Raw genomic sequence first — 22732 nt, 5'->3', positions numbered from 1 at the left:
AACATCCGGCGACGCCAAAATAAAAGTTAACTAACAGGAGCGTACACAACTCGGAAAGAAGAGTCAACTTCAAGGAGATATGCCTACAAAGCACTAGTTCATTTTCTCTTAACCATATGTTGCACGTTTTGTACACGGTTACTGTGGGCAATAAGCAGATAACAGGTCATTTACATAAAGTAGAAATTTCTCAACCTTTCATTTTAATTGCAGCTCGCTTTCCTCACTTCCGGACAAACACTGGCTAATACCAGCTAGCTTGGCGGACACGTCTAAAACGTTATCAGTCCAGACATCGCGAGTCTTAAATGGCAGTTTCTCGCGATATCGCAACTACAGCTAAAATGCGTGCCGGTGGAGCACAGTGTATTGTATTTCCATCTTTTAAAAAAAAAAAAAAATCCAGCTTGCATTTAAAAACAAAAACCTACAAGTTTACCCCCTTTTATATAATGATATAAAACTGAGAAGAGCATTCCTATACTTACCACGTGTCCCCCTGCTGTTACATATCAGTCTGACCATTGTATTTCAAACCCTTTACAAACACTTATATTTGTGCTTTGAACCAATTCACTTCCTACATTGTTTTTGTGCAGATGCCTTTGAGCAAAGACAAACAATGAGAACACATGCAGTCACATTAACATAAAGGAAATTAAGCTAAAAAATGTAAGACATCCATCAATAACATTTCATAAGATTTGAGTGAATCTGTCTGAAATTGTCGTAAAGATGCTCTGAGCAAAAAAAAACCAAACACTTGATCCCCTTCTATGGGACACAGTCCCACCCCTCAGGTATACTCGAACAAACTAAAAATGGCACAGTCATTTCTACATGGTTCTCCTGCCCAGTGATGCAGTGTATGACAAGCCCTCTTAACATTTGATCTGTAGCATTAATGGCAATTGTAGGTATTAACAATCAGTGCTTTGGGAGTGCAATGTTAGACCAGTGGTCTGCTTTTCCTTACCTGGTGCCTACATTACCCACAAAGCAACTTAGCCACTGAGTGACATCACTGGAGGTGATTTATAAGATCACATGCTGCTTCCTCTGGAGCCACAAGAGACTTTATACTACTTTTTTTCACATATTCATTAGTACAGTCCAAGACCTATAAACACACTTTATAGTGGACAAATGGTGGAGTTACAGTGGCTTGCAATATGCAGTGAGCTAAACATATCTCCAGTAAAGGTCAACAACAGCAGTTGGCCTTTGAGGTCTTCAGTGATGCTTTCACTGAGGCTCTTTAATACAGCTTTGAACACTTGCCACATTGTGCGCCTGAGAGAATACAAGTGATTATATTTTCCCCATTCCCTCTGGTGTTCCTATTTTAGGCCTTCACTGATGCGGTGTCTGCAGATTTGCTTTGCCAGCATCATTGTTGTGTTTGTTTAGCCTCTGATTTGCACTTTAAGGCGGGCCTCCTGCTTTTATTTGTTGCATTCTATTCTGTAGTGGTTTTGGTTGTGCTGGTCATTTGTACTAACTGCACACATTGTTGGAAACGTTATTGATCATGTTTTACTTCAAGGGGCTCTATGTTACATTTTGTAGCTAATCTATGTATTCACTATTCTATTGGCCATACGAGGTGAGATTGTAAGGTGACATGAAAAATGAGACCTTCCTCCTCTCTCTCTGTTGTCTGTATTGGACTCTGGATTTCTTTGTGAAGGACTTGGGCCAGATTTTGAGGATGTGACTTAATCCACGTTCTTGAGTGCTTCGCCTCAGTGCCTCTGAGAGCAACAGTTGCTGGTTAAGAAATGGAGTCTGCTAACATTGACTGAGCTTCCAGCACAACACACAAGTTGCACAGAAAATATTTGTGTCTTTCCACTGCAGAGACAGCCCATTTTGATGTAAGGGCCATTGTTCCAGCAGTAAAATAGTCCTTCAAAGCAACATTATGTTAACTATTTTACTTTAAAGAGGTCATATTATGCTTATTTTCAGGTCCATACTTTTATTTGGGGATCAGAGTAGAAAAGGTTTACATACTTTAATTTTCCAAAAGCACATTATTCTTCTCATATGGTGCATTTCTGCAGCATCCCTTTTCACACTGCGTCTTGAACGCTCCGTTTTAGCTACAGAGTGAGAGATCTCGCGTCTGTTCAATCTTTGGTGAAAGTTGCACATGCAATACTCGATGGGCAGAATGCAGAGTATTGGAGTGGCGAGCAGGGTAGTGTGGTCTAAAATAATGCTGACTGTATGTGTGCTGACTGACCTGAGTGTATATATGTTATTTATATGTTGACGGTACAGTGGCTTGTAACAGGGTGAATGGTGTCTCTGTCACTTGTTCCTGCAGTATGTAACTTCATTGAGAGGATAGGATTACATATATGTTTAATTCAACATACACATTTTCTTTTTTCTAATTAATCGATGCAATATAAGCCAAGTGAGAGACATGATAGGAACAACACTAACACAAAAAGACAAAAAGACAGTGTAAACAATGTGGATAGCAAGACAAGACAAGAATAGACAACTGAACAAGCAAAAACAAAGTGGTATATTCCACTGTATGCTGTTTTCAACACATCACATTGTTATGATGAAGTTTTGTTTGTAGTGAGCACCTACATCATGTCTGACAAACACACCTGGGATTTGTATTTACTACAGTGGTGTTCGACTCAGAAACTTTAGGTGGCGCCAAATCACACAAAACATTTGTATGACAGCTGTAGTAACTAGTTACTTTTCAAATTACATTTTTTATTATATCCTTCTTGTTCTGGTTACTTAATATCTCATTTATATGTGTATATACATACAAAGTTACAACCTTTATTATCTGCAGCAGTAAAATGCAAAATACAATTCAATGCGGCATACATAATAGTAAAACACTGACAGGGAACATTTCACTGCACAGTGAGTACTTTTACTTTTAATACTTTGAGTAAATGTTGCTGATAACACTTAAATACCTTTACTTTAGTAATGTTTTGAATGCAGCAAGTAAAAGTAAAATATGTGAACATTTTTCCCACCACAGCTCAGTTATCTACGGCCCAGCATAGTGCAGTGTGTGAAGGGGAACGCCTTGCTCATGTCAGGGCCTCTGGCTATCACTGGTTGTGTGGAGGTCAGGAGTAAGGCTCCCCCCTAGTGATGGAAATAAGTAATGACAGGTTGGTTTTTTTTTTAAATATATATTTTGATGTACTGACCAAAATCTGAGAAAACAGAGCCAGAACATAGAACATGTGACACAAGAAATGCAATCCTACTTGTTTTTAAAGCAGTATTGAATTCAACATAATAGCAATGGACATCAGCTGCTTCTTACATGATACCTATTCTTGGTAATGTGATACAAGGACAAACAGAGAAACGACACCTTGTCTGTTTACTTGGAACGCCCACAGGATACATTAACAAAGTTTGATTTAACCCTCTGCTGTCTAATTTGAGACCTGTATACTAGAAATAAAAGTTGTTGTTTTCCAGTTTGACTAAAAGTCAAGCGTAACCTTTTCATAAAGGGGTTATATTTAACCATTTAACACTCTCACTTTAGAAGTACCAGTGGTGTGAACTGACTCTCAAATCTGAAACAGGGGCGCTGCTTATGCGAGCAGGGCAAGGGTTCATTTGAGCCTTCAGATCATGACAGAGGGGTTCATCTGTAGATTGCATACTGTGTAACAGCACCTCTCATCTGCTCCAGAGTCCACCAGAACCTCAGTGAGATTGAGAGGAAGTGATAACTTCAATATCAGTCAGTGGGTGAGGAAAAGAAACAGAGGACAGGAAGCCGTAAAAAGTCCCAACTCACCACAATAAATGCACCAACCTTCACATAGGTTGCCACTCATCTGAAAGAGCATGGCTCATCCTAAGGAGGCCGATGAGGAGGAAGCAGGGGGATGGCTGCATGGTGGAGTGCCCCCTCTGGTTGGGAGGCACCACTGCTCGTCTCCATTTCTCCTGTTCTCTCAGTCGATTATCAATCTTTATGGCGAGGGCAATAAAGGCATCATGGCTCGAGGGATGTTCGGTGGAAACCATCTGGTCTTTTATGGATCAGAGAGTCCATGGTAGAAGGGGTCGCGCAGATAAGAGGCGTTCCGGCCGCTGTCAGCTGCCAAGGTACAGAACTCAGTGGCACAATCAAGATACTCTGCAAGTGTCCAGGTGGAGTTCCATCAAAGAGTGTGTCGATGAAGAGAGCCAGTGATGAGGAGATCTACAGCCGGACGAGGAGAGGTGGGCGGTGTGTATGTAACATTGATGCTCGCTGCTCTCACACACAGTCAGAGTTGGTGGACAGCGTTTACCTGATGTCCAGCTTTTAATGTGAATATGCCGACCACATCATCACCATCATTCTGATGCTGGTTAACATACACCCTGATGCAGATTCAAAAGATGAGGATTTAAGCATTTCCATTATGTTATGCAACCCTGCGTTATATAATGATGACAGAATTAACTTGTACCTTGCAGTGTTTGCCAACAGGTATGTACATGTTTAAAGGCTGTCTTAAGATGTGTGCATACCTGTGTCAAACGAGGACACACCTGGGTTTCTTACATGACAAGTCCTTTCTCCTCTAATGCTTTAATAACTTATGCCGCTGTTTTAAAGAATCTTTTTTTAATTGGTGAAAAGAAGCCATCGAACGTGACAAAAACCAAAGATGTGTGCACTGGTTTCAGATGTCACCACCCAACTCCTGCATTATAACACTATTGATGATGGGCAATATGTTAAGGGTTATCTCAGCTTAGACATAGCAACTCCTAATTTAACATAAAAAACTGGTGGTGCAACGTTTTGAAACATCTTGGCTGGCATTCAATGCTTCTGGATGCATTATGGGAATAGTAAAAGTCAGAGCGTCTCAGCCTCTGCTACTTCGATCCCCTTTCCAATCTGTTAAGTAGCTGCGCTGACGTGGAGCTCAGTGCATGTCGGTGTTGTATATGTGTGTGTGCATATGCGAGGCCTTGCCGACACACATCTACACCTCTCACTCCGACTCTCGCATTCACACACAGTTTTCCTCGATGCAGTACAACACAAGCAGCGTTTGCAGTTTTGAGGTTTGGTGTCAACAACTGGCACGCCATGATGGCTGGCGGTGAGAATGTACCGCTGAGAAATCCTAAGCATGCTCTGAGCAAGGTTTTAAACTATGACCCACAAAGACATACAGCACACATCCCACTTAGTGATTTCTGTGGTTAATAGTCGGTTCACACCGGGTCGCTAATTTTACCCTCCCTTCCTCAAACCCCCACACAAATAGGAAGGATGTGTATTCAGTGGCCTAGTCAAGCGGAATATAAACTGCTGTTGAAGAGCAGTCACACCAGAAATTTAAAATGGATACCAATACATTTTTTTTTCATGATAATTGATTCTCACTGAGCAGTGCAGGTTATAAATGATGAAGTACTGAATTACAGCTAATACGACAGTGTCCTCCATTATGGATTGTTACTGTTAAACTCTAGAATAAAATATAGATTTTGTTTTAAATCGAGGACCTTGTATTAGAGTGTGGTAGCAATGACTTGTGAAACCTGGAAATACACCACTCACAATAAGTTATATTGTTATTTACATGAGTGCTTTTCCTATTTGGTCTGAATTTTAATGAAATAAGTAAAAGTTCCCTTTGATATTACTAATAATGAATGACCCCAATACACTATCACCCCAATACAATTGCCTCCCTATCCCAAAACTCTCTGAAGTGAAACAAACACCGTATGTATGAAATCCACTGAGTCTCTCACAATATCCCTAACTTATTGTGAGTAGTGTAAGTTGGCATTGTTGCACACCAGGCTAAGGTCTGTGGTTACCACAGGCCTTAACCTGATGGATATTTTCATGCTTTGCTCTACAACATTAAACACGTCAGTAAATGCCACATGTTTGAATTGTTATTCATTATTATTTCTGAGCGCATTTTCAGATTCAAACGATTTGTCAAAACTACTGAGTACATACTTCCAACAGACATTTAAGCTACAGTGTACACATCTCCACATATGCATTTTCTCATTCTGTTACTATTATTAGACTATTACTCATTCCAGCACGGCCGTTGCACCTTGTTGGATCATTATCAGTATACCAAGATTCAAAGTGACATTTCCTGATATCAGTTTAACTGTGTACCAGCCTGTATTGATGGATTATGATCTTGAAGACACCACAGAAAAATCATTAATTCTTGTTCTTCATGTCAGGGAGCTTGTTGGGGTGAGTAACTTTCCACTTTCAGTCTGTAACTTTCCACTGCAGCAGAGGACGTTGTTAATGTCATCATAACTGAATGAGTGCAGAACCTTTCCTTATTGTGGTGCCTTTTAATTACATGAGTCACATACCTCACTTCAAGTGACATCTTTTTCACATGCCATGACCTGCTGGTTCAGGCTATGTCGCTGAGACCCTATTTGTACTGTTGCTGAAGTTTGGTGCTGTTCTGAGCATTATTTGTGGCTTTTTGGTGGCGGTTTATATTTGGACCCATTTACTGCAGTGTATTGTTGTCGTGCGGTCGTTTCTGAGGTTAATAAAACTCTGTAAATTAGCAGTCTGCTAACTTGATCTTGCGAGAGGGAGTCTAACACAGTTTCACGGTGATTTAGACCATGGATTAAATTTACACCGGAATATCCCTTTAATGGGAAAATATAATGAAAACAACAGCCTTTACTTCAATACATGTCATAGCATCGCGTCAGTAAAGGGTTAATGGAAGGAATTATGTCAGTGGTAATCTTGTTGGGAAGAGATGGACCACTTGATGGATGGCCTTCTTACTAATACTAGCTGTCATTATAATAAACTGCACAGAACTCAATCTTAACCATCATTTATGCTCACCAGATCTGTAACAACCAACCACCAGGACCACAAACCACTACAGATGGATTCATAATCTCAACTTTGTATAACAGATTGATCAAAAAAACGAGTTAAAAGCTGAAATGAAACAGTCCTTTTTTAACAGTTTTAGATCACACCTGTGGTCACATTCTATGGCTGTCTCAATCAGTCATACAGCGTAAGTGGCTAATTATATGTGTGGCTGAATGGTAGGAGGTGTGTCTGAAGACTGCACTGTTATCATTCAATAGCCCGTGTGTACACATATTGTTGGAGGCCTTTCAGTGGACCAGACCGACCAGTTTGGTTTGTTGTTTTGATATCCCTGAGGAGTTGACTTGTGAGTGTCGCATGATGTCAAGTTTGTCTCTGATAACTGCTGTGCTGCAGTCAGAGGGAGACAGATCACGTGATACAAGAACCAGTCAGCACGAGCATTTAATGTCATGACATCTTCAAACTTAAATTCAAATTCAAAGTTACTTTTTGTCTGTGGTGGATCATAATTGAGTACATTTTACTCAAGATTAAAAAGTTTAGAGAGTACTTGTAATTCCATTTCAAGCTACTTTTTATTTTTTTTCCTTTGAAATCTGCTACATCATTTCAATAGCTTTAGTAACTAGCGTATTTACTATACAAATACAAAATATAAATCATCTAGCAAATCATGAATTATTATTATAGATTAAGGCATACCAGGTGCAATATGAAAGAACTGGCTTCCTGTTGAATTCATACTCCAAACAAACATTGGGCAGCCAGTCACCAGATTAATGCAACCTGCTGCCGTAGCTGTCGTTTAGCTTGTTAGCTCAGTTAGCCGTACAGCTTGCAGTCTGGACTGGGAGCATGGAGCTCTGGGTGAGTGTTGTTGTTGTTTACACTCCTGGCAGGAGAGATCTGGAGCTCAGGGAGGAGGGGGTTTTCAGGCCTGGGATGTGAAGACCCGGTGGGGAATGTTCGGCAGGGAGTGGCCAATGTTTTGAGTGTTAACAACTAAAAATCTTACAAATTGCACTTTTGAAGTGAAGAACACATTAATACATCCCTTATTATAATCCAGTAATATAATATAAATGCCTCTGAAATGGGCCACTCTGTATCATGTACATTTTTGCTGTTGTTACTTGCTTTTTTAAATGTTTGTTCAGCAAAAGATCTAAATACTTCTTCCACTACTTCTTTTTTGTAACAACAAATGAAACTGTACACGCACTTTGCAGCCAATCAAACTGTAATTAAGGTAATCTGTATTACTCCAGTGAAATTATAAAACCTCTTTGAGTTCTCAGCAGTGGGCAAGATATCAGGTTGGACGCACATCAAATGAAGAGACATCAGGGTATTTTGATCGTATCTTTATTGTGTAAAACAACGGTGTCAGATGTGAGAAGACAACTTGGAACCCGCACCTCTCTTTACTCCTGAGAAAATCCTCACGATAGCCACATTGAGACGTATCAGGGGGATACCAAGTCATGTATTTGGCCTGACTAAATCAGTTCCTCTGGCATGGAAGGGGTTCTAAGCTTCATTTTTTTTTACACAGTGTTAAAACATTACAATATTGTCATTATATTTCACTGGATCAATCTAGAGACAAAGAAAGGTTCCTGATATCAGGCTTAATATCAGTCTGTACAAATTGACACCGCAATTCACTGTTAATAAAAACTGAACACCATCTGAGTCAAAGACAACCTTGAGTTTGTTAAGTGCAGGAAAAAACATGTGACACGCTATTGTGTGTATCTTAGAACATGTGTTTGTTTGAACACTACCTGATGTGTTGAAAATGACTATCAAACCTAAAAGACTGAGAAGACAAAAACAAAACACAACATTCCAGTCAAACAATAAGGCACAGTCACAGTAAAATTCAGTTAATTAATACAATGAAAACGACCCAATCAGGGCAATTCAAGAATATATTTTCATCGCTGTGCAAAAAAGGATAACATATGTCACAGCTGAATGACCATTATGACATCAACAAAAAATATCTGCATGCTATTTGTGGCAATCATAAGTCTATAACTCCACATTATCGTAAATGATGGCAACCTCAATGGTTTAAATAAAGGTTCGAAATAATATAACTAGATACCGGATACAAAGATGGCGCAGATTCAGTCAAATGAGAATTGCCTGGAGCAAATGCCATAATCCAGGTCTATGTAGTAGATTCATGGTGCTAACACCATTTAGATCCACAATACTTACATTTAATAGATCCACGGTGCTAACACCTAGTGTGAACACTTGATAGATCCATGGTACCAATACCTGATAGATCTGTGGTTCTAACACCAGATCCATGGACCTAATACTTAATAGATCCATAATGCTAACACTGCATACTGTGCACAATTTGCCCAGACTGCATTTATATGCCAAAACATCCTTACTAGTTCAACAGTGTTTTTTTTAAATCATATTTTATGTGATTTTTACAAAAAATATTAAAGGTTAGAATGGTGCACTGAACTCAAATATCTGCTTGAAATATTGACTTCCGAGGTGCAACGGGTTGCAGGATTGGCACTGGTGCAACACTTTTTTCACATTAGGCTTAGATTGCAATTTCCATCAATACTAATAATACACGTCACTGGCAAAATGAATAGCTGGGTATGAAACAAATAAGGTGCATTACCAAAATAGATTTAAATCAATGTTCAGTTACCTTGGATGATGGTCTCTGAGATGTGAGGAGACACTTATGTTGTATACTATTTATACTGTATATTCTTGTTGATGTTGATGTGATTAGTATTATCCAGCTCAGAAGTTTACAACTTACATTTATCAATGAGAAAATCAGCCTGAAACTGTATGCTAAGGTCTCAGCATGAAGGACTAGGCAAGTTCCAAATGGCACACATTTATGAATCTCTTTAATTAATTACATGTGATATCATTTTGTGTTGTTGTTTAGGCTAAAGGCAAAATACTACTGTTTGTTTTTGCACACAAAAAAGAGAATTGATAAAATGAAGTAATGGTCCATTCTCCTATTTAAAAATTATATTAAAAAAGTTGCACTTATTGTATGTGGTGTCTAAAATGTATAAGAAAAACAAAACAAATCCTGGACGACATGAAGAAGTAATCTAGACTTAAATCATACCAGCTGTTTGGCATACAGTATCACAGGCTGCCAGTTGCCAAGTATTGGACCAGTACCAGAGCTCCTGGGTAAGTCCTACTTGAGTGGATCCCTTGCTATCTTGAGCTGTAATTCAGGGTCTACAGACCACTCACGGCGCTTAACAACACTTGGCAAATTCACCCTTTCACACACACATTCAAACACTGATGGTAGAGGCTTCCATGCCTGGTGCCGTCCTGCTTCTTCACTACATATATCCTATCAAAGAGTGAGTTTGCTTGCGTGTGGGAAAAATATAAAAGTCTAGGACACTCGATCTTCATAAGATAGGATGTTGTACATATCCTGTATAAACGTTAGGCCCGATAAAGGACGAAGGCATAGTGCCATCTGCTCTATTAGTTTATATCTCACATGGTCTTTGTGTCTGTTTGTGTTTACTCGTAGGATGGCCTTCGATCTATCTATGGTAGCAGACTTACTGTTGAGAAGCTCTGCAGTAACTTTTCCCTTTTGTCGTTAAACAGGTAACCATGTATGGGAGGGATGAGCTGTAGATATAATCGGAACAGCACGGAGGCTTGTCAGAATTAACATGACATTGCTCCGTGCAGACAGATGTGCTGTTATTTTGCTCCTCCATGCAAGTTTGTATAAATTACTTCAACTTAAGTCATTGGTGTCTCGGAGTCTTCTTCATCTCTGCTGAATGATCAAGCAAGCCGAAATTCCACAACAGCTTGCAGGGTTATTGGGCGTGGGGGGATGCCGTGCCCCTTCTTAACCTGCCGTTCACCCTCTAAACTGTACTATAAATTCTTAATTCTATACCATATTGAACCCTGTAGAGTAGTGTCACCTGCCTGGTCAAAGTGAGAAGTAGCAATGTGTATGACAGGAAAACCAGAATAATACCTTTCACAGTCCTATTTCTATGATCAGTAGCATCTGTGCTGTAGAAAATACAACCCCAGACCACACTACCTCTGTAACAAAATATTTAAGAGGAGACATTACCACAGATGCAGTTTTTATGGCCACCTCCCCTCTTAAAAAATAACAAATCACCTCCAGGTTATCACCACACAGTATATAAAATATATTTCAGAATATAAAAAAGTACTTTTTTGTTCGATTAAAAAATCATTTATTTTTAAGGGGCAGTTCCTACGCCTTACCCTGAGCATACAGCATCTTTACCTCAAAACCTATTTAGGGTTCTGGATCTAATTTGGAACAAAAATGGGACAAAAAGGTCAAACAGAACCCTTTACAGTTCACAGAGACAGTCTTTTTTAAACTTGGTAATTTTCAATTTGACAATATATTCTAGACTGTTTTCCTTTTCAACATACCCTTTCTACAGTAAAAGTTTAGAGAAAACTGAAGGAAGTCTCACCTACAGACCGCTCATGCTTGTGGGTCATGGACACAAATGTCCTACTGCTCGGGATTTACTGAGTCTATAAGGAGAAATAGATGAAGATGAAGATGGCAACTGAGCTAATAACCACCAGTCCTATGTTAAGGATGATTCTGGTTCGTGGAGGTTCATGGAGAAGCTCATCCATAACCTTCTCCTGTTCCTGGAGTGTGATGACTTGAGCTTTGGATGGCTTGTCCTGGAAGCCACACAACCACACTAAAGCTTTCATACACCACCCACTCTCCACTCCTTCTCCTCCTCCTCCAAAGCAGCCCTCTTCTTCCTCCTCCCCATCCCTCACTCCTTCCCCCTCTTGTACCATTTTAAGGTCAGTAATTGGTGAGTGGCAACCATTTTGGTTTGGACCATGAGTTTTTATGCCACTGGTGGTGATCGCGTGACCATTGCTTGGTAGAGCATTTTCATGATTGGCCTCAATGTCATTATGCTTGTCTGGGTGGTCTAGACACTCATCTTTACCAAGCAAACTATTTCCATTTAGGATTGAATGGTTTAGAGGCTTCAACGCTGTTCCATCACCTAAAGTTTTCTCTTTTTCTTGCTGTTCTAGCTTCTTTCTCTTGTTTAACCCCCACAGAGTAGTGTTTCTGATTTGTTCTCTCCTGGGTGGAGGAGTGCAGAGACTCACAACTACTGCCACTAAAGCCGTCACCCAAAACAAGACCACGGCAACATACATGAAATGAACATCTTTGATGAAAGATGGCCTCTCATCAGGCTGGCCGCAGTGAGGCTCGCGGTAAACAAATGCCAAAACAAGACGCAATGTTCCAAGGGTAAACCCTACCATCCCACCCCAAAAGGCACCTGTCTCATTGCAGCGACGCCACAGGACGCCAAGCAAGAAGAGTGCAGCAATGGGGGGAGTCAGGTAATCTGATACTTCTTGGATATAATAAAACATCTGGCCTCCCTGCATCTCGATGATGACTGGCACCCAGGCAATGCTGATGATCACCATGAAAACCACAAACAACCTGCCAACAATCACCAGCTCCCTGGACGACACCTGCTTTCGAAGCATCTTGTAAATATCCAAAGTGAATATGGTGCTCGCTGAGTTGAAAATGGAGTCCAAATCACTCATTAGAGCTGCGATCATAACAGCCATCATAAGACCACGAAGACCGATGGGCATCACTGACATGACGAGCCGTGGGTAAGCCACGTTGCTACAGCCAGCTGCAGAATTGCACACCTCCATGCAGTGTTCTGGGCTGATACACGCCAACTCATCAGCAAACAGGATCCTGGAAATCATCCCTAGAATCATGACGATAAACAAGTCATGAAATGATGCCACAGTTAGGATTTTCAGCGTAAGTCAATCAAACAGCAAATGTTGGCTCTACCTGGGATGACAATGATGAACATGGGGAGGATTTTCAAAATGCCAGCCATCAGAGTAGAACCTTTGGCATGGGCAATGTTCTTTGCTGCCAGAACCCTCTGTACAATCACTTGATCTGCACACCAGTACCTGGAACACACAATGGGGACACTTACAGTAAACAATTAGTTTACATTACAATCAGTTTTGTATTGTAGGAATAAAGTAATGACCCTAGTTCTTTCCCCATTCCCAGTGCTGTTTTTGAGTCCAAAGACTAATTTTTGGGGTCAGGGATCAGGTATATCATTAGTTTTGTGATCTGTTTAAACACCCTTGTGTCTTAGCTGCACAAATCAAGGCTCAATTCCTGTTAAGGAAACAGTCTCAGATGGATTATATACATTTACACGGGATATAACATGGCTGATAGCTCTTTCACCATCTCAAACATAACAACCAAAGTCCTTGCTAGCATGCTAGTGGTCCATACAAGCTGCAGTGTTTGTCTCGAGGGTATACCTACAAGAAAACATGTGAAGTATCCAAAACCAAGTACCCATGCTCTTCAGGGGGGCATGGATAAAAATGGCAATCTAATCAATGTATTTTCATAATTGGTTTACACCTGCCTGACACAGGCTCAAGAAGTAAGGCCAAGTGGGTTAAGATAAATCTTCTGGGAACCATTAATATTTTCAACATATGAGCTTACATGGAACTGAACCAGTCAGTAGGTCAGTCTCCATGAAAGACTTTGAAATGTACCAGATAGAGGCAGGAGTCTGGCCCAGTAAGAAACCAGGCCAAGGCAGGTCTGGATCCCTTGGACCTCGAAGTATCTTCAGAGAATCTGGCTTTGGGTTTACGTGGTGGTTGCAGGATTGAGAATATGTCAGGTTGGGTGAAGACATCAAGATGGCAGTGATGTTTGGAGAAGCCTGCATGTACTTGGTCCAAACACCTTAAAATGACATGGCAGGACATGGTTTAACATATGGTATAGAATGTAGATCCAGTTCTAGGTTCATTAATCACATGGTATAAATGGTTCAACTTCAAAAGACAAAGGACATAGATAAAGACCTTCAAGTCCTCCCACTTTAGAGAGGCTGATGCCTGTAAGACAGAGGGCTCCGGTAATCATGAGGAATGCCTGGACCGTATCAGTGTAGATGACTGCGACCAGACCTCCAGTAACTGTCAGCAAAGCTGTCATCGCAATGAGGAGGATGATTGACAGATAGAGGTTCCAACCAAGGGACTCCTGAATGAACAAGGCTCCGGCATAGAGGTCCACGGACAGCTTGGTGAAAATATACAGGACGAGAGACAAAGCAGCAAAATACACCTTTAGCCGCCTCCCGCCGTACCGCTTTGACAGGTACTCTGGCATGGTGTAGACACCGGACTGAATATACACAGGGATAAAAATCCAGCCTAACAACTGAAGCAATAATAACGCATTTAATTCCCATGCAGCCACACTTAAGCCACTAGCAGCACCTGATCCAGCTAATCCAATGAAATGTTCACTTCCTATGTTGCTGACGAACAGAGAGGCTCCGACAGCTGCCCAATTCATGGAGCGACCAGCGAGGAAGTAGCCACTGACTGTGCTCCGATTGGCTTTCCACATGGCGAGGAAGCCGATCACTAGCACCAGGATGAAGTAGATTGCCACAATGGTGATGTCGGCCACTTCCATGGTGGCGGTGTTGGCCATGTTTAAGGACTTTTGTAGCTTTTTTTCATAAGACAAGCACTGCAGTGTCCAGGTGCTATGTCTTCAGACTTTATATGAAGTTATTAGCCTTGACGTATATAATATGTGTGTGTAAAATGGTAAGACACTTGCAACACGGAAATCAATACAGATCCTTGCTTAGTAAAAAGCTGTGCATTGTCTCTATATTTTGAATGAGGGAGCCAGAAAAGGTTGTCAGGATCCTGCAAGAAACAAACAAAGTTAATCGTTTAAAAGCAATGCAAAACATTGTGTAATAAAGTTGAAGACATTAGCCTACAATTTCCAAATTCTCTATAAACTGTAGCACCAGGGTTACTGCTTCTTTGGCAAGCAATTTAAAACATTTTCAACAAGAGATCTTCTCTGTCAGCAATACTACGAGAAGCCTTAATACTGGACTGTAGTATGAGGGCCCTGCATCAGGGCTGCTGTTTGCGTTGCTCATGTTTGTTGGCCAGCAGAGTGCTCTGGTCTGTGGAGGACAGCTGAGGTTGACTGTATTCGGAAAGTCTGAATGTCTCCACACAGCTTCATTGATTCTGTTTTAGCTCTGTGCAGGCAGCATGAAAATGTTTGAGTGTAAACAATAGCATCAGTGACATATCCACACCATCATACATTGGTCTACTGTGTTTCCTGAAACAGGGTTTACTCGTTTTGCAACTTACATCAGAGTCAATATTGATTTAAAAATAGCAAGTTCAAGGCCCACCAACTTCTTGGGGACTTTTTTTTGGCTGTGACAATATTATATCAGGGTATTACACAAATAAAAGGGAAATTCCACTCAATAATGATTCTTTTTATTTTGATTGACGTGTATAGGGTGGGTAAGGAAATGACTCACATTAGAATCTTGATTCCTATCTCCAGTGATTCAGAATCAATTCATAAATGTAAAAAAAACATTTTCTAAATGTTTATTAAAAATGTGATGTTGATGAAATTAAAAAAATGAACTGAAGTTAGCCCTAATACATTACTTTTTGTGTGCATGTGAAATAAATGGCACTGTGTGTGCCACTGTGAGGTGAAACTGTCCAATAAGGGCATCAAAGGTCCATAAAGAAAATATGGCCACTACAGTAGCCTGGAAAATAGCAACATGAGGCACTGAATCTGATGGATTTAATGTTTATCAGTGTGTTGAGTGAAAAAGTTAAACACACAGTATGTAATTCACAGCACAAGAGGTTTCTCATTCCAAACAAAACAAAAGACGTAAACAGCATGCGATTGTGGGAGTTGTTGTCTTCATGTTAAACAACCTCAATTAGAGATTAAAAACTATCTCCGCAGAAAAATTAACCGAGTCTACCAGAAGGTTTAGCGTTATAGTGACAGGCAACCAAATGAAACAAACCGTAACCTTGTGTTTTGGGCTGGGATTGAGCATTGCTGTAACTATCTAGAGTAATGCACTGTTAGAGTACAACTGAACAACCTGTGCAGAAGTGTCTCGTCATTGTGATGCAGAAATGATACATGTTACATCTTTAATTCTGAACTGATTCTACTATTTGAGTCGAGCACAGCAGCCCCTCCTGCCCAGCCTGCTGCTGCTCTGGACCTGCTCGAGTGTCTCTGGGCTGAGCAGGGGGGACAGGCTGGGTGTCTTCAGGGTGAGCTGCAGCCGAAAAACCTTAGAAAATCATGGACCCAGACAGGGCTACTTGTCACCATTTTCACCTTATATTTAAAGAAAGTTCACAGGAAACTGTTGAAAAGTGGCAACAAGGGCTGTGGAGTTTTTGTCAAAGCACGTGTCACCTACATTGTAGATTTTAAAGTTGCCTTGAGGCTAAAACAGTCAGGAAACTGATTACCTCAGATTTCTCAAGTAAGGTGGACTATTAAAAGTTTTAACAACTTAAAATGACCTCTGATTTTTTAAGTAAGATCACACTGTCAGATTTGACAGTGCATATGCTTGAGCTCTATTGCTTTGAGGAAAAGGAGGGAGCACAGTAACAACACAGTATGTTTACAGTGTATCTAGAAATAAGCTAGAAAAACTTTTTACACAGGTCCTGTGCAAATGATATTAGCCTGCACAAAACGTTTTCACATGTGCACTAAATATCTACACAGCTGCAAAACTTTATTCCCAGCTCAAACACTTTTAAAGGGGCACAATATTGGTTGGGAGAAGAAATTAAAACTCAGAAATGTAATATTTACAATATGAATTATGAGGTAATGATACAAAATATGTATTCTTGTCCATAAGTGAATGGTCATGCTTCATGTTCTCTTCTATATTGCTACAATTTCCAAATGACGTTCAGCAGGTCCAGCTGTTCTGTAATGCCACACACTACTGACACTCTGAGCGCAGACCTGTTGCCCGCGCTGCAGACGGACTGAACCCGTGTGTCCCCTCTCTCTCCCTGTAGCTCGTCACACACGCGGTCGCTAACAGCTTCTTACCTGCGGAGCGGCTGTGTCCCTCCGTGTCTCCGGCTCTGTCTCGGTCTCTGCGGAGGACCCTTCTCTGTCTGACAGCCTGGGACCTTCACACTGGTGATGCGTTCAACAGCCTCAGCCTATTAACGGCAGCGCGAGCCTCCGCCCACACCAGCGGCACCGTCACATGCTGGAGGGGAGACGCGCCGGCGGTCAGGATGATGTGCAGGTGAACAGAGCCATTCATACACACTGAAGCATAATCTCACTTTATGGATGTCATATCTGTTACATTAGGAAACTGACTTTTTATGAATAGGCCTACTTAAAATTGTTATACAATGCAGCACAATATGGTATTATATTATCATTCCATTTTGATAATAAAAGCTATTTTATAGACTTGTAGACTTCACTGAAACATCTCAACACAACTTTAACCCACAAAAAAATGACTGCAGCCAGGCATGTACACAAACACACCCCAAGTGTCTTTCCATCCTCTTGGTTGGTGTTAATAGGGTTAATATGATGAAGAAAAAGGTTGAACATGAGTCTGAATAAAATTGGCATACTCCACCACTCCTTGTGGGCTAACTGAAGTTGGCAGCGTTAGGTGAAGTCCCAGCTGGTTGGTTGGGTGAAGTCCCAGCTGGTGTTTTTTTTCCGTTTTAAATCAAGTCTCCAGCTGGGGGGAGGCCCCATGCTGATGGAGAGAGGATGACTGGATTTTACTTGTTGGGTGAACTGTTCCTGTAAATCTTGAAGTGGTGAACTTGTGGTTTAGCTGGTTTAGCAGGTTAGTAAAGTGACATCTATGGTGGCATGTGTTGAACTGAAGGTATGTGCACTGATGTGCCCTTTCCCCATGAAACTAGCCTCTTCACGACCTGCAGGACAAACTCGTCTCAAGTAAGACAGTGGCAGTCCTCCCTCACCATAGGAGGAAGTCTGATAAAGCCCCAGTAATTACTGTGTAAACACATCATCATTTAAAAAGAACTCCATCAGTGGTTAAGTTGTTGGTTCTCAGTGCAGCAGGTGTCAAACGGCGATCGAAATGCATGTTTTTGGCTGCAGTTTCTCTGATGGCCGTGAGAGGCTGGTAGAAAGAAAACTGACTACTAAGGGCTCATGTATGCTGAACATTTGACACGGACTCTGACTGTAATCTGCGTTCATTTCATCCGTATTTGTGCATGTTTTCTGAATGTTTCGGAGGTGTACACACTGGAGCAGTACCAACAGAGGTCAGGGGATGATGGCCGCTGCTGCTAAGCTAGCCCTAAACAACAAACGTTAGGTCATAAGTGCTAAATTGTTTTTAAAATGAGCTCAGGTACAACATGTGCCGTTGTTGGTTGCCACAACAATTCATGAAAATTGAAGTTTTTTTTCAGAAACGTCTCGTGTCGTACATCAACCACTTAGACAAACTTGTCTGTGCCCTGCGCCCTACACGCCATGCTGAGGAAGAAGGAACGGAGACTAGCGCGGTTCGCGGCTTTGACACTAAAATAAATATTTGGGTTTCTGAATATCTTCCACAGTATAGCTGCTGCATGACTTCCCTAACCCGGCAATGTCCGAGCAGCCGCCTGTCTCCACGACTCCACTTTCCTTCAGCATTATCCACGCTGTATGTTTAGCTTGATTGACGCTGTGGCTGGGCGCTACTGCTGCCTTCAGAAAAAAACTCGCTGTGTTTCTTCAACAGTACTTTCCCTATGTTGTTACTGTGCAGGTAGTTGTATGCTTCAACAGTTCACATGAGGTGAGTCCAGGCCCATTTTAGTGGTGTTGGCAGGAGGATTGTGCTACACATCAACATCAAACACATCATGTTTGGTGTTAGCACTGATGATGAACATGATACTTGAGCACAACTTGTGCTGTCTTGTGATTTAAATTGTATTAGCAGGATTTTACAAACCTCGTCTGACTGATGGACTAATGGATACCCTCTCCACCCCACATAGCTACATCATCTAGTTGTACAAAAATAATCCTGATATTTCTTGCCATGTTAAAAATGTATTGAAATACATTTTCTATGAAATTAATAGTCATAAGATTTGGACTCAGATATGATAATATACCCCACAAAATTCAGCACAACAGTTCAACGCTTCCCTCCTGTCAGTGCTGCTCAGCTCCACCCAGGGTCCGTCCTACTCAATGGCAGCGACCTTTAAATCCAAATTCAAGCCTCCAAAAACATATCAAAGGCATCACAGACACAACACTCCAGCAGCAGCGAAAGATAAAATGGGTATATTGTTTTCTACCTAGTCTCTAAATCCCTCACATTCTCACATCTCCCTGCTACTCCCAGACATGTGCCTCTCTGTGTGATAATAGACAATGGCCACTGTTTTACTGTAATTTAACTTCTACTAAATTTGCATTTTTGATTTCTGCATCAAATTCCGATGAAAATAAAATGCGGACTAAAATTAACTTAGTCAGTCTGCTTTGTAAAACCGGTTTATCTATTTCTGACAGCTGTTAAAAAATCTGATATTTTTGAAAATGTATTTATTTTTAACAGCTGTATACTTACAGCATACTACTTTATGCTTACAAATATTTTAATCCAGAAAAGATGGATAGAAACTATTTTACAGCTATTGTATTAACTTGCATTGTATTGCACTTGTAACTCATGCCATGTCCATTACCAATCAATTAATCTGATAAATTTATGGGATTGGTGGGTATCCTAACCCTAACCCAGGGCTAAGGATGGCCCTAGGATTAGGGAGCCCTTTTTCACATGCTGAAGTTTGGGTTAGCCCACTTTGGAGTGTGCCAAGATTGTGCCAGTGTAGGTCTTTTCACACAGCATATTCTCAGGCTATGGACAGACCTGGGCCTCAACACCTAGAACATGAGAGTGTGAAAGCTTTCTTAGCTTGGGGCTAACAGCTCCCATAGGTTCTAAGAATGATTTAGGCCCTGAGTGCACTATAAAAAGTCTTATTACCAAATTTTCTGTTGTTTATCATAATGTTTTCAGTCAGAGTTCCTCCGGTTCATTCTACTTGGCATCTTGTCCATCATCGTCATGGTGTCTCGTGATGCATCATGTCCTGACCAATGATGTGGTGCTTTGATCAGTGAACCAAAGATCCTGACACTTGCTTTTTTTTTTTCAAAACTACAAGTTGGACATTTTCCACTTTCACACTGCAGTTTGTTGGAACACACACGTGCTGTGGTACACAGACATGGATGGATTTACACACACACACACGCACGCACACACACGCACACACACACACACACACACACACACACACGCACACACACAAGAGTACACCCTGATATATGAGAGGCACACACTGACAAACACACACACTGTTACTTATAAATCCACAATGTGTGAGTCATGAGATCGTGGACACTGCCTGACTTGGCGATGTGTGTGCATGTCTGCATGTGTGTTGTTGGTTTACATGTTTGTATGTAACTGTGTCGTTACCTGGAGGACTTTATGTGTCTGGGCTGCTGCATGGATGTATGCAAAGTGTTTTTTTCTAGTGTGTGTCTCTCTCTCTCTCTCTCTCTCTCTCACACATGCACACGCACTGTTTGTGTGTATCGACCATGAAGACCTTATTATCCATTACCGTGACAGTGGTGACCTTACCATGACAGCAAAGTGCTGCTTTCTGCACACACACCATGATTTTGCACTTTTCCTAAACTATTAGACATAAACTGTGTGATATTGAGGTGGAGGGCTACTGGGGTGACATGCTGACTTTTGCTTTTGTCAGTTCTCAATATTGCTACTATGAACTGTGCATTGGGGAACAGGAATCAGAATCAGAAGCACTTTATTGATCCCCGAGGGGAAATTGCTTGCATTACAGCTGCTCCCAGACACACTCGATGCGTCACCTGTTGAGTACCCCTCTGCACTTGGCTGCATGTCTGATGAAGCCACTGCTGCATATTTTATTCAACCTTTATTGCATATCTTATTAAACCTTTATCAGTATTGTTCCATGGTCTGTGGATAGAATTAGCTGCAGATTAAAAGATTTGCTTTTACACACAGACGCACCATCTGTGCCTCCTAGAAATGTAAATACATATATATTTCTAGGAGATAGGGTCGGACACACAGGGGCCAAGAGCTGAAGATGCGGCTTCCACATTTTCTTCATGCAAGGGCAAGAAATTGTAAATTATATCTGCTGGAGTTTAACCTTAACTAACACAGGTGGGTTAGTTTACTATGATATATTATCAATTACTGAACATGGCCATTACACTGTTGCCAGTTGGCTTCAGATCAGCAGTGGGATTGACTTCTGAGGCCACCAAGACTGACAAAACCACAAATGTATTGTGCTGTATGTACTGCCCCACTGACCAACAGAGTGCAACAAAGTTTATTCTGCTTCATTTGATAAACTAAAAACACCACCTATTGCAGGTTGTGGATCTGATATCGTTTTGAAATTTATTAACTGAAATTGATGAACTGGTAAACAAAGAAAATTTACACACAAAATGCCAAGAAATTAAATACCCTTTCTTCTATTTCCTCTGTGGATTAATGCCTCTCCTATCTCCACCAGCTGTGTCTTCTTGTCCCCCAGTCATAGTCCTGGTCAGAGCCACTGTAAATCACCTCTGTACTGTAACTCCCTGTCTTCAAACGAGAGGCTCAGAGGCTGTGTTCAGTCTCAGTTCGATGTCCAGCCCTGTTCACTCTCATGTCAGGCTTCCAAATCCAGCTGAGCTGAGCCCCGTCACCCATTGTGACTTCCCCTGTGGTGTGAGGCCCAGCTCCAGGCAAACTCAAGGGCCACTGGCACTGTTGCTAAGTGAGTGCCGTATGAAGTCTTCTCTGGCTGGTCTGTGGTCTTCATGCCATTGAGTGCCTGCATTTTTGCACAAATTGAGCATAATTAACTCTCACTTTTTTGTATTCGACACTGTTATCACTCTGACTACAATAAAAGGATAAAAAAAAGGTCACAAGGTAAATATGTACACTTTTCCTGATGAAAGACACTTAAACTTCTACACATTTTATGAATGACCTTTAATCCTATTTTGAGTCCATTTTACAGCATATTACATTCGTCAGAAAAACAAAATATATACTTCTTGTAATTCATACAACTGCATTTTACAGAACAGTGCTTTTACCTTGATAACACTCATGTCACATTATGCCACGTATTCAAATGAACTGACAGTATACATAAACGTTGACATGAACACTGTCACTGATAAAAAACAGCAGCAGACTATAACAAACCCATTGACACATGATGCAGCTGGAAGATATCATATTTAATTGAAGTTAATTTGAAAGGACACACAAGCATGGACGTCTCATTTAGTTAAACCCCTGCTCCCTTGACCCATCTTCGAGGAAAGGAATCGAGGATTTATAAATCTATGAATGAGAAGAGGGGACCAGTGACTGTTGCTGCACAATGAAGATAAGACAAGATAAGATAGATAAGATAGATAACCTAACTGGTTCTTTCAGCTACACCATACCCATAGATGCCAGTAGTTCCTCAAAGGACACGGATTGGTTCAACCACTGTGGTGGCAAGCACAGAGCTGGAAGCAAAGATGGATGTCATTTATTTTCTTTCTTTTTTAAAACTGTCTTGATCTGTTTAATACCACCAGACCTATTAAGGCTAAATCACTCCTGTTGTTCTGACTTTGTCCTCTCTCCTTTGGCCTCAGGGCTCAGGTGGGCTAGTTTGGGACAAGCTTAAAATCTCATCAGTTTCTGTTCTCCTTCAGTCTTCTTGAGA

At 41.0% G+C, this 22732-nt stretch overlaps 1 protein-coding gene across 1 annotated transcript; it reads right to left on the bottom strand.

The window, feature by feature from the left end:
* Positions 1-8231: 8231 nt before the first annotated feature.
* Positions 8232-22532, bottom strand: LOC115576743 (sodium/myo-inositol cotransporter-like). Its single transcript, XM_030409300.1, has 7 exons — positions 22441-22532; positions 21478-21832; positions 16959-17124; positions 13865-14728; positions 13547-13742; positions 12801-12928; positions 8232-12711 (listed from the first exon to the last, which is right to left on the bottom strand). Exons 4-7 carry the CDS (start codon positions 14502-14504, stop codon positions 11465-11467), a joined length of 2211 nt encoding a protein of 736 aa, XP_030265160.1. The 5' UTR covers positions 14505-14728; positions 16959-17124; positions 21478-21832; positions 22441-22532; the 3' UTR covers positions 8232-11464.
* Positions 22533-22732: the final 200 nt, after the last annotated feature.

The sequence above is a fragment of the Sparus aurata genome, chromosome 24 (assembly GCF_900880675.1).
Source record: "Sparus aurata chromosome 24, fSpaAur1.1, whole genome shotgun sequence".
NCBI lineage: Eukaryota > Metazoa > Chordata > Actinopteri > Spariformes > Sparidae > Sparus > Sparus aurata.
Note: the sequence above shows the minus strand (reverse complement) of the source record. Positions and strands in the feature narration are given on the sequence as shown.